Source organism: Leptosomus discolor, chromosome 3, assembly GCF_034619465.1.
Source record: "Leptosomus discolor isolate bLepDis1 chromosome 3, bLepDis1.hap2, whole genome shotgun sequence".
Taxonomy (NCBI): Eukaryota; Metazoa; Chordata; class Aves; order Leptosomiformes; family Leptosomidae; genus Leptosomus; species Leptosomus discolor.
The window spans coordinates 34,000,380-34,013,828 of record NC_141393.1 but is presented as its reverse complement, the minus strand read 5'-3'; the positions used below and the strand labels follow the sequence as shown (position 1 = coordinate 34,013,828).

At 34.4% G+C, this 13,449-nt stretch overlaps 1 protein-coding gene across 2 annotated transcripts in view; it reads left to right on the top strand.

The window, feature by feature from the left end:
- DPH6 (diphthamine biosynthesis 6) overlaps nt 1-13,449 on the top strand; it is a 214,743-nt gene that overhangs the window by 55,522 nt on the left and 145,772 nt on the right. Inside the window, exons 6-9 of one of the 2 annotated variants that reach the window (XM_086463378.1) lie at nt 468-508; nt 5,283-5,298; nt 9,365-9,373; nt 12,116-12,177. In XM_086463378.1, coding sequence (XP_086319504.1) covers nt 468-508; nt 5,283-5,298; nt 9,365-9,373; nt 12,116-12,177 — 128 coding nt within the window. The remainder of the gene's footprint in view (nt 1-467; nt 509-5,282; nt 5,299-9,364; nt 9,374-12,115; nt 12,178-13,449) is intronic. The other variant, XM_086463379.1, reaches the window with a different exon arrangement.

Below are 13,449 nucleotides of genomic sequence, written 5' to 3'. Positions count from 1 at the left end.
AGGCCTCTATGCAGTCTTTCATTGAAGACTATCAAATGAGGTCTTAAGCATAAAGTGTGACCAAAGGACCTTTTCTTTTTGGGTCGACTATAGATTTGTAGTCCATTGTACCAAAGAATGGCTATGACAATACAAAAGCATCAGTGGCAGTGGTGGTTAAAGATGTATGTTTAAAAGATAGCGTTGTATAATCTTGCGTTAGAAGTCTGATGGCTGGATTATCTGGGCAACTTTCACGTCAAATTCCTAATGTCTGTCTTCTTTAAATCATGCTATGTAACAAAGTAATTTCTCCTTAAATGTTAGGCAAGAATTGGATTACAATCCTTTTAGACTGGATGAATTCCATGACTTTTTTTTATTAATTCTTTATGGGTTTTTTAAAATGTATTTATTCCTATTTGGCTGGTATAGCTTCTAACTAGTTTTTATTATCACTATGATGGTCTTGCTGCATTGTTCTCTAGGATCTGCTAGGGCTGCTAGTGGGATTATAATGATTAGAAATGCCACATTCCCTCATTCACTTATCTATAAGAGCAGTGTAATTTAATACCTTTTTCCTGAATTTTGGAAAGCCAGTTAAAAATACCTAGGAGTTGAATGCTGTGGTTTCTACTATAAGACACTTCTTTTTTTTTTTATATTGGGAAAAAAACCCACCTTTTTTAAAGGAATAGTTTTCAGTCCATGTGAAGTACATTTTTATGTTTATATTATTTTTCCATAAAATAGAATGCTTTCATTGCTTATGCTGCCATGAAGAAAAGATAAAAGTCCTCAAAGAATATGTAACATGCTTTTTCACATCAGAAATATTTTTAAGGGAAAATATATGATTTAAATAATAGATAAAACTGTTTCACAAGTAGACATCATTGATGACCTGTTTTATGCCTGAAGCAAGATAAGCTTGTCTTTTGTATTCTATAGTCTTGAAAAAACCTTAAAATGCATTAGTTAGTGCACAAAGAGTGCTTTGTGGGCTATTCATTGAAGGAGCGAATACCATAAATACTTGTAGATAGCAATTAGATAGAAAATCACTCTGAGGGTTTTTTTCCTTTTTATTTTTTTGGCTACAGGTAAAAGAAAGATCTTATCAGAGTCAATTTCTCACCTGCCTCAGGCAGCCATAATTAGATGTAAGCAAATTTAATGGGGCTTGTGTGCTCTGGGGCCATTCTGTAATGCTTTAATAATTGCATGCCTTATTAAAGTGGATTTAAGGTATGAAGGCTGTTTAACATATCAAGTGGCAAAGAAGATAAGATACAGTTTAACTTTTTTGCCTCTTAGATTAATAATCAAAGCTAAACTGCAATGAAAATATTTAAAATAACAGATTTAAATGTCTGAAGGGTAGTGCATTAGATGGTGCATTGTACAGATGTTAATGCAAGAAACAAATCTGTAACCTGAGCTTGACATTCATCAGCACTGGCATACTTGAACACCCGCCTTGTCCTGTTTTCCATTAACTCATTGCCAGTATTGGCAAGGTAAAAGCCTGTCATTTTATGTAGAAAACACATAATTATGCAAGTAAATGAGCATTAGTTTAGTACATTTCCCTAAATCCACCATTACAAATTAATACCATAAACTTTGCCAGTGGCAAGAGTTTTCTATCTCAGAGTAGTGTGCTTTTCCAGATGGGATACCAATTGCTCTCACTTACATGCAAAAGAAGTATTGTTAGCAAGCCTTTTTCACATGCCTTCTGTTGATCTATAAGTAGATCAGCTTTCTTTCCTTTAGAGTGTATTTCAGAGGCTTTAATGATGAGAGAAAAACATTCCATGATCTAGCAGCAAACCTAAGCTATATAAAACAAAAAAAGCTGCTTATGCATATTTATCTTCAGTGCCATTTGCTTGCTGCTAAAGAAGCCTGTATGATGCAAGATACTTTTATGTTTGAAATATACCCCTCTTCAGTGGAAATCCCAGAAAGTGAGAATGGGGTTACTCAGTAAGAGCTACAATAGAAGCAGTTATTGATTGCTTTTAACATGTGTGTGCCTGAAGTTCCAGTAATATCTATTGTTTGTGTGAGACAGTGTGATAGAGCACTGTGTAATGTAACAGAGACAATGTAATATAACACAATAATAAGATGTGGTTTTGGTACACTTGCTCTCTGGATGCATTTTACAGAATAAAATGCTAATTACCTTGCAGAGTGTGTATAACAGATTCAACTTTTAATCTTTATAATGTTATATACTGGTCTTGCCATGTTCTAAAGCAAATTGCTTCTACTGCAGCACAAGGTGTAATACTCATGTGGAAGTGAGAAAAGGAGGAGGGTTACCTTTAGGAGGACTCCTTGGGTTCCTCGCAGTATAATCCTCAGTAAAAATTGAGCATTGAGTTTTATTTAGTTTTACTTTATTTATATAGTTAACTATACCTATATCTTGTTAAGAATTAACACTAAAACTAAAGCACCACTGTACATTTTAAAATACAACAAAGTTCAGTTCTCATATATATGAGAATAGAGTTGAAATTGTTTTCGTCATACAGTTAAAGCATTTTTTCCTCTAGTTTTTCTTGAAGTTTTAAGAGTAGTGTTCAGCTTCAATAAGTTTTAGAAGTGTAGATTATTAGCTTGAGAAAGTGAGGGGAAAAAAATTTCTTCTTCAATGTTTCAGTCAAAATCAGAATATAAACTCAGATTTCTTTTATGGAATTAATGTGCATTATTTACTTTATATGTTGCAGCTTCTTCCCAGTTTGGTTATAGTAAATTAATGATTTATTATTGAATTAAATACCTGAAAAAACATTGTAATTACAAGCTCAGGTAATAGAAATTGAAGAAATTGAAAGTTGAGAAAGAAAACCACTCATGGTTAAATTATGTTTCTAACTTCTAGCTGTTCTTTGGACAACAGAAGAGAAGTGATACCATAGCGCTGTTCAACTGTTGGACAATAATAAAAGCTGCAACTTTGTAGCAGGGCCTATATTAGCTTGTGGTCCTCAGCCTACACTTGAAGTGGGGCTCTTATGCCATGGCTACATCCTTTGTCTTGTAGTTCCAACTGCTATGAGTGCTTCTAGACAGTCTGCATGCTCAGACATGGGTAGAGTTGAAATCACAGGGGCTGTGGAAGCCCAGATTTTGAGATGTTGTAGGCCCTAGTTGCTTGGCCAGGCTATTTCCCTCCAACAACAGAGCAATGAGTCCTTAGGCAGCCATTGCCATCTACCGTCTGTCAACAAATCCTAAAGTTCCTTCTCTAAAATGAGCTGTCCAAAGTACGTACATTTAACTTGAGTTCCCTTTCCTGTGAGAAGAGCTTGATACTTTCCTCATAAGGTCAAGAAGGTTGGTATACTCCTGCTGTACACAGAATCCTCTGAAAAGCTGATAGGTTAGGAATGCGTATGTTTTTGTATATGAGCTTTTAATTTAGAGAGAGAGAAGGTTACTACTCAGTATAATGAAATCAGTACCTGGAGCTTCTGTTTATTATTTAAAACTAGCCACCTAGGAGTCTGCATTATTGTTTATTTGCATGCCGCTAGTGTGCAGAAGTGAAATCCTGACTGACTAAAATTGATAGCCAGACTCCCATTAATTTTCATGGAGGTAAGATTTATGTATAAAGTAGTACATTAAAAAAGAACTAGCACCACACAGTTCCTGATTAAGCTCCTGGGGGTGTAATTTAATGTTACAGATAAACTGGTCTAATAGTGAGTTGCTGCCAAAAGGTTGATCTTTCCTTCCCCCTTTTAGCTGACTCTTCCAAACCACAAGTCTCTACTTGCTTCTGCCCCTATAAAAGCTCCAGGGATTGTGTGGCTGCAGCTGGGTCATCTAGCAGAGAAGTACTGCTTTTTTGTGTGTGCAGAGAACTTGATGTGTAGATGCAACAGCCACATGGAGGACAAAACTCTTTCAGTAGAAAGCTTACCACTAAATTGGGTTGGCTGTAATGTCAGATCATATCTTAAAGTAAATTGGTGTTTGTGTGAGTTTTGTCTGAGCACATCATCTGTGCAATGGAAAGGAACAGTGTTCTTAGACAATGTGTCTCTAGTTTTTAGTAGTGAGCCATTTTGAGGTCATTATTGGGCAAAATTGAAGGAACTTGTTCTGACATCATCACGGGAAAATACTTGCTTCCTCTAAATATTTTCAAAAAATTCACAAACATAACAGAAGGAAGTCAGGAACATTCTGTTAAGAAATTGATAGAAGATCCCAGTTATTTTCTTCCATATTGTGTTGTAAGGATTTGTTGACTTGTGTATTACTAAATAAACTAAACATTGGCATTATTCTTAGCTAGTTCAGCTTATTTAGAGGTGAGTGTTCCATTGCTTTTTCCTTGGGCAGTTACCAGACAGTGGAGCTGTAATGGAAGCTATGATAGTCTTCACAACTTTTGCTCTTGATAATGTTTCATTTACTAATATGGAAAAGATTTCTTCTGTTTATCGTAATCTGAAGTGGAACATAAAATGCTCAATAATATTTTTCCAAGTACTGTCAAATTTTAATGATTGTCTATTCTGTTAGGAATAATGTGTTCTAAAAAGTAGCCTTAAACTTTTATTAGAAAAAATATCCCTGCACAATGTAAAAGTATTAGCTTGTATACACATATGATAGCTTTTAATAGATTTTTATTGTATTTTTTTTCAGATTATAAATTTGGTGAATTTATGCCTATCACGTACTTTAGGGAGGATATTCTTAGTAGCCTTTTCCCACTTTAATCTTTGTTTCCTAGCTAGCACATGTTATTGTCACCGAATTTTCAAACAAAGCTTCCAAAGCTTAGTTGATCCCTTAGAGTTTAAGCGTATTTGACACTTTTGCCTTAGGCTTGTTCCCTAATACATTTGTTTACTACCTCATTTATCTACATCATTCATGTTATTTATGATAAAAGGAAAGGTACCATACCTGTTTGTTCACCAGATGTATGAAAAGACTTGGGAACAATTGTGAAACCACAGAAGCCATTTTAGCTCAGGCCCCTTTTTTTTTTTTTCTGAGGGATAAGATTCACATGGGAAAAGATCAACATGGAAAAATGGGAATTGTATGCAAGACCAGGAATCAGTCAAAATTAGCTCAGGTTTTAAGAAGAGTATGATGCAAAAGAGATGAGTGAGAGAAAAGAGAAGTATGGAATGGACTTTAAGTGAAGAATAGTTTTGATTCAGAGCATAGCTGAAAGGTTAGAAAAATAAGATAAGAAAATAATCTTTGTGTTTGGAATGTTATTTACCTTCATGCACATATATGAGTGACAGATACTTTGTTACCAGTGTAAGATGAGGTTTTGGAAAGAGCATTTAGTGCATGAGTATAAAGAAATGTTTGAAAATAAAGTGTGTTACAGAAAAAGAAGAGATGAGCTTTTTGTAGCAGTTTGTATAAGTGGATCTAGAACCAGGTTAGAGAGAAATGTGATTCCCTCTTTGCTATCTCTTGACCATATAGGTTGGAGATTGGGAAGGATGTTGATTTTCAGTAGTAACAGATGACAGGAGTTAGAAGGAAAAGTGGGAAAGTGAATGTGCCTGAAAACAGAAAAGTTGAAAGTTGGCATTATTGAGTGCAGTGCTTCTTAAGGAGATGTCAGAGTCAACCAGAATTGGGAAGAGATGGTTTAAGAGTGGAAAAATAGCTTTGCAATTTGGAGAGATCCAATCGTATAAAGAAAAAGTGAAATGGAAGTGGCAGGCAAGAGTGGACTATTAGGCATTTAAAGTGAAAGAGAAAAGGAAGTGTTCTAGTGACGGAAACAGAAGAATAGTCCGAGAACTTTGAGCTGAAAATAGTACAAGAAAAAGAGCTTAGTAAGAGATGTCAAAACCAGAAATAATCTTAACAGAATGAAAATCAAGAAGGAGAAGTTGTGTCTTATTAATATTAGAATATTACTTGCTGCTCTTTAATGCTTGGTAAGATTAAAGTTCTGAATGCACATTCACTATGCAGACTTCTGTGATGAAACAGCATAAACTCACACCTTTAAGGCGTATCTGTGTAGTTAGAACCATAGATGCTTGCTTTCCAGGTGTCTCTGAGTTTAAGTTTTATGAGACTTCTTGTCCTAATCTGATCCTTTGTTTGTGCTCTGGCCTTTACCCTTTTGCTGGTGACCTACTGATTTCCCCTGTCAGACATCTCTGTTGATCCATTTGGGGACTGGGAGTTTTTAAAGGTTTATAACTTGTCTGCATGGGGGTGGATTTAATGAAAGCGATGCAAGTTTTACCACTTGCACCATGCCTCTTTCTGTGCCACTGAATCAAATTTCAATCCTTTTCTTCAACACTTAATAGAACTGTTCAGAGCATGGAAATACCAGAATTCTTTAACAGGGACAAAACAGCACATCCTTTTTTTTATCCAAACTATGGTGCTGGAATGATTGAATTAAATAGATTAATAAAGAAGTAATATTGTAAAGTAATTTACTCAAAACATTTCAGTATGCTGAAGTTAAAAATGCTGAAAACAGATTTATATTGAGAAAGTCATACATATGTGGCTGTATGAACCGAACCTGTAATAACTTGTTTGAAGTCTCCGAAGTCCGTTGAAAGTCTTGAGGGGAAGTTGACTGGGGCAGTATTTTCAGTGAGCTGAACCACTTACTGTATGGAGTCTTGGATTTGATTAAAAGCAGTTTAATGCTGTTACTAAACAATTCCTTCACGATCTCTTTCTAAACTATGGGCATTTTAGAGTTTTGAGAGTATCTGCCTGAAAATATTGTCTCGTTATTTGATGAAACAATACAAAATTTCTTCAAAGACTTATTGAGGTTTCTGTTCCTGAAATGGCAGAGCTAAGTTGCTCTGAATCCTAGATGTAACTAGAACACAAATAACTTTGATGTTAAAAAAAAAAATCACAAGAGATTACGGATAAAGTTAACATTGCTGGTGTGAAGAGTTTTAGAGCCTTTTACCTCTTAGGATTCTAAGATTTTATGACATCAGACTAACCTCGTTTAGAAAATATTTGATGAACTTCCAAGAAAGAAGATAAACTGTGATCCTAAATAAACTGCACTGGAAACATATGCTAGAACCACTTTGGGATTAATGTTTTATAATTTTACCACTTAGCTTGAAAAGAGTTACTATATTGTCAGATTCCATCCCTATACTGTTCCCACACTGGATAAATTACCCCATACAGAAAAGAAAAGGAAAAAAAAAAAAAAGGGGGGGGGGGGGAAGAAGCAGGCACATAATCAAATTGCATTAATTTTGCTCTTTTATATAATAAATTAGAAGAATATTCACCTCAAATCTTTTAGAAGTGGAGCAGTATCCAGTATTTACTGCACTTTACTTCCTTTTTATATGAAAATTAAACAGCTTTTACAAATTTTTTGATGTTTTGGAAAAGGAAATTCAAGGAAACCATCCAGTTCACCATTATTATATAGCCTTTCATGTGTGAAAGTTATGAGGAAGTTAAGAATCAACTATGAACCTGTCAAGTTATGCTACTAGACAAAAAGTTCACTTCCCAACTCTTCATAGAAATGAAAGGTAAATATTATATCAGGCATAATTTACCTCAAGGCAATTTAAGATACAGATTTACAGTGCATTAATATCTCTGTGGCAGGTGCACTCCTACATCGTGAAGGGTAGCTGACATTCCTGCACTCCTGCAGAGTAAACCTGCTTTGCCAACTAGTACTTTTGTGTATGGGTTTTTCCTGTGCTATAAGAAATGTACTGTATTGTTTAAAGACTAGTGCTTGATCCTGCTTCATGAAAATCAGTGATTCTGTATTAGTTACTTAGAAAGAAACAAATTAAAAAAAAGTCAGTTAAAGTACGGGGTTTTACCTTCAAAAATAGTCCTGTTTTCTCTGTTCCAGTTCTAAGATTGGTGGTTGCATCTATCCTTTATATTTTGCTTTCCCACCACCTGTTAACCCAGTTTTCTTCCTGAAAAAGAGCTTGAAAAGAGAAAGAAAGAGACAAATTTGGTTCCAGACTTTCATTGCCTCTTTTCTTATTTAAAATTCTAAATAATTCTGCTTTTGGTGAGCAGCTGATTAGGATCTTTCCAGAAACCTTATTGTGCATTACTCTGCCTTCCGTCATCAGAAGTTAAGTCTCTGTCCCTCACGTTCATCATGATGGTAGTTACTAATCTTCTCAACAATACTTCTCAAGAAATAAGGAAAAAGAAGGGAACTATACGTTGCTGTAACTTTAAATCAAGTTCCAATTTTTTCTCCAAAAGTCTGTGCTAATTCTATGTATATGAAATGTCAAGAAGATTGATAATACATAGTAATTTTGGATACTTGTTTCTAACCTTATTGTATGGAATCAGTCAGAGAGGAATAAGATGTACTTTTTGAATGGTGTGGTTAGTTAGGAAAGGACAGAGGTTTTTCCCTGTATTATCAAAAAATGATGATTAGCTCATTTTATTGATGTGTGTGTGTGGTAGTGATTCTTTCACAATGTATTCATGTATTATGGGCTCAGTATGTATTATTTGGTTCAATGTAGCTTTCAGAAGAACTTCATGTACCACCATTTCTGAAAACCAAAAATTATGATTTACTTTTATTTATTCAGCATTTTACTAAGAAGTGAAAATAAAAATATGCATATTAAAAGACTTCTTAAAAATCAAAACTATTTTAAAATTCTGAACATGTATAAAGCATATTCTTGTTAGTAAGATGAGACTTTAGACTGTGGATTTTATTAGCTGAATGTAATGCCATGAAAATGGAACTTGATTTTCTAATGGTCTTGATAAATGCAAGTAATATCAGGTAGTTACCCCTCACGGCTTTATGCTACACTAATACATGTGTACAAAGTGAACCATTTAAAGTACCATTCTTTTGTGTAACTTAACAGTAGTGAAATGCCTTTTAGTAATGTTCTTTGGTACATTTTTTTCACTACAGAACAAAGCCCTGAATTTCTGCCCCAGTTTTTGACATCGCTGCAGTTCTCTACAGCACTTGTCTTGTTGCTGTGTATGAGGGCTCTGCAACCATTGTTGGTATCTGCAGGAAGTTCTGCTCCTGTCAGTGGATTTATCAAGAATTGCAGATGGAGTAAAAATTACTTTGAAGTGATTATACGATTTGTGCTATCACATACTGATTTTACAGTAAAACTAGGCCACAAAACTGGAGATGAGAGCACGATTTCTTTTACTGAACAGTGTTAAAAACAGCATTATCAAAACTTTGGAGATGTTTCTGTCATCATGTACTGGTCTATTTCAAAAAAATAAAGCCCTCCTTCCTTTCTTGACAGCATATAATAAATTGACTAATGTAGTTCAGTTGGGGAGTTAAAAATGCATCGAAAATAATGGAGCATAGCATTCGAGGGTTAACATTTATTCATAGATGATGCAATGAAATAAAACAGGCATTAACTTCAAGGTCAGTCAGTAAAGTAATAAAAATGAATATTTTAATTGAATTGTAATTGCTTCCCATTGATACAGGCAAGTTAAGTAAAATAGATGTCAGTGCTGCAAATTATAGTTCCATTCTTAATTAATTTCTTGATTCTGCATACAGTCATCCAGGCCCTGGACCTTGTTGTTGGTTTATCCACCCATCCAGCTTTCTTCACATGTAGTTTCATGGATGAAAAATCTGGAGGATGTGGTTAAATGGAATGTACAAAGAATTTACAATATATTGTTTTTCTTTTTAATCTAAGTGACTTTAAGAATCTGAATCAATTTACTCCTTTTTTTTTTAAAAAAAAAAAAACAACAAAACAAACCAAACCAAATAGAAGTATAGATTTATATTAACTGTTTTGTAAGTATGGTTATAGATACGTTATCATATTGTTAGTAGCAGTAGATATACAGCTTCATTTATACATGCATACCATTAGAGATTTGGCATGTGGGTTACTGGTTCTGCAAATTACAGGTTACACTGATTATTGATGCCTTTAGCAGATGGTCTGTATTCACTCACAATACAAACCTATTGGAAAGTAAAGGAAATAATAGCTTCCAAAAGAAAGACAAGGTATCCAAAAATAGAATTTTGCTGAGAAGTAGAAAGGGTGCATTGCACTTCCACAGATTTTCATGTAGCTGTGGGATATTACTGAAGAGTTTACCTGTAGTCTATAGATAGGCAATTTATTTGTATTTTGTATACTATTTGTATAATAGTTTCTTGTAAGTTATTGTTTTGTGTTCATTAGCAGGCAGAACAGTAGGTGTAGCCTTTTTAACATCAGAGAGAAGTTGTGAAAAGAAATAATATGTTAGTGTGTCTCGTTCTGACAACTTTTTCCCTTCACACATGTTTGTAATGTATCCCTTGGTTTAAATTTGAAGGAAACAAATTTGTTTTTATTAGGGAGAGGGATTGCTTTTCTTAGAAAAGTAATTATGGTAATGAAGAATGTTAATGTAAATGTATGAAATGAGTGCTGTAATGTGGTACTCATTATTATTTGTTTGTTTTAAGAGAATATGCTTCTGTAGCCTGATACCTATCCCATTAAAATGAAGGACATAATGCTAAGCTGGTATAAGTTGGAAGACATCACCAAAATCATTGCAACTATTGAAATGAAATGAAGAACTTCAAAGTTATTTCCACAAGTGTAATTTTCATTATCTTATATCTAGCAACACACATTTTTCGTCTTAATATAAAGCAATAAGCCAATACCAAAAAAGAAAAGGAGGGAAAAAACTAAGTCTTCTTTCACTTTAATTATTAAGCGGTTTTAAAAATGTTCCCCTAGATAGGGAATTTTTAATGTGCTCTAATGAAATATTTAAAAACTTTATTAATGTTTTGAGATCTCATTCACTTTTACTTGTTTTAGTTTCACAGGAATTTAAATATACCCAGACCATCGTTGTAAAAATTAAAAGGCATATCAGCTATTTGAACTCAGCAATGACTTTATATAATAGTATACCTGTACATTTGTATAACAGCTTTCATCATCAATGATCTAAAGTGCTTTGCAAGATATGTACTTCAGAAATTGCTTCTAAATGGAGCCATTCTGGTGGCAGGTCTTTAATGATACCTATTATTATATAAAGTAGTAGAGCAGGGAAAAAATAGACAAGTATTGCGATCAGTGCAAAAAACCCACAAACCACAATAATTAAGAGTAGTAAAAAATGTGATCACCATATTCCTTCGTTTTCAGAAGTAATTGTTTCATTTTTTCTTATTTATTGCGTATGTTAAGACCTTTTGACCACTTATTCCAAACCCAACTAGGATATTTGTTTGGTTGAAGAAGATGTCAGCCCTTGAAACAGTTGTTCGTGGATGCTTTTATCCCAGTACTGATTTTTTTTATTATTTTATTTATTCCTGAGAGGTGACTACTTAACAACCATGAGTTGACAAAACTTATAAAGCTGAAGCAGGAGCGCAGAGAGCAAGTTAAAGGAATTATCAAATGTTAATAGGGCTTACTTTATTACCAAGAAAAATAAATAAAAATGTAGACATCATACAGAATATTTTGTGGTGGATCAAAAGGTAAAACATTCAAGACATTCTGTAAATCTGAGTTATCTTTATATCTCCATCCTTTTAATTCTTACTTTTTTTTCTGTGGGTTACACACAGACAGAATATGATTTAGCAAAAATTTTTTTTTGTAATGGAAAATGGTCTGTTCTATCCCTTCTAGAAATTGGCAGGAACTATAAAAAAAATAGCTTGTATTTTAATTTAATAGGGATCTACAAAGGTCACTTCTTACTCAGAGGTAATTTCTGTGTAGTATTTTTATTCCCGTGGACTTGCATGTTTACTTCTCTGGTTAGTGAAATTTCTAAGAAAGGAAAACAACAGCTTTTCCACTTGATATGCAGTGAAAAGGTAATTGGCCTTACTTTTCCACAAACTTTGAAACCAGTTGACCAGATGGAATAACAGAAAATTCTGACTAGATGTACTAGATGTGTTTTATTTAGGATAGAAATAATTTTAGATCCAGTGGGACTAGCTTCTAAGGGAGACATGGTATATTAAAAAAAAAAAAAAAAAAAAAGCTTTTTTTTGATGTCATAACAGCACTTTATAAAAAATATTTTTACAAATTTTTTTGGTTTATTTTAGGTTTAGATCCAGACAAGCATCTAGGAAAAACTCTGGATCAAATGGAACCTTACCTTTTGAAAGTGAGTATTACTTAAAGGATACTCGTACAGGTAAAGTTGCAATTAAAAAGTAACATAGGCAGAAATTCAGTAAAATTAACTTCATCAAACATTACGTGGTTACTTTCAGAAATTAGGTGCTAACCTAAGGCTTATCTTTGTACATGGAACATAAGCCTCTGATATGCACTTTCAGAATGAAAAACATTCTTTCTGGAGGTAGTTCACAAATGGTACCAGCATCTTTAAAATGAACTAAAGGCAAGAAAACTCAATTTTAAGGGAACGCTAACTTGTATGTTGGTATGATAAGACAAAATAATTGCATGCAAGTTAGAGACTTTCACATCAAGAAATGGTAGTGGCAGAATCATAGGTGGAACAAAACTACCCCACAGATATACCCTCATCTGAAGATTTCCTACCATTTTTTACACTATCAGACTGCATATAATAGGGCCTTTCAAAAATGGAATAAGAGGTTTATTCCAGAGGATGTACTTAATTCTGTGCAAAGGGTTAGGTAGTCCTCAAAGCAGGAAAATCCTTGTAGGCAGAGCTAATAGCTTTATTTAAAGAAAAATTAAATAACTAAGGGAGGGGAAAAAAAAAGACCAGATTTTGTACACAAGTCATCTTTGGGTTTGAGGTAGAAGCTAAGTACAGTTTAAGAATAACAGCTCTGAACATGTTTACATATATTGTCTGTGACAAAGCCAATTTACCGCAGTTCCTTGTCCTCAAGCCTGTTAAAAACACACAATTGTGTGTTCAGCTATTAAGAGAGTCTTCCTGTAAATTTTAGTTACAGCAAGTTCAGTTGTAAGTGTCTAAATTTCCCAGAATCACAGAATGGTAGGGGTTGGAAGAGACCTCTGGAGATCACCTAGTCCAAACCCCTGCTAAAGCAGGTTCACCTAGAGCAGGTGGCACAGGAACGCATCCAGGCGGGTTTTGAATATCTCCAGAGAAGGAGATTCCACAACCTCTCTGGGCAGCCTGTTCCAGTGCTCTGCAACCCTTAATGTAAGGTTTTTCCTCATGTTCAGGTGGAACTTTCTTGTTCCAGTTTGTGCCTGTTGCCCCTTGTCCTGTCACTGGGCATCACTGAAAAGAGTCTGGCCCCATCTTCTTGATGCTCGCCCTTTAGATATTTATTTATGATCATTGATAAGGTCCCCTCAGTCTTCTCCAGGCTAAAGAGCCCCAGGTCTCTCAGCCGTTCCTCATAAGAGAGGTGCTCCAGTCCCCTAATTGTCTTCGTGGCCTTCTGCTGGACTCTCTGCAGTAGCT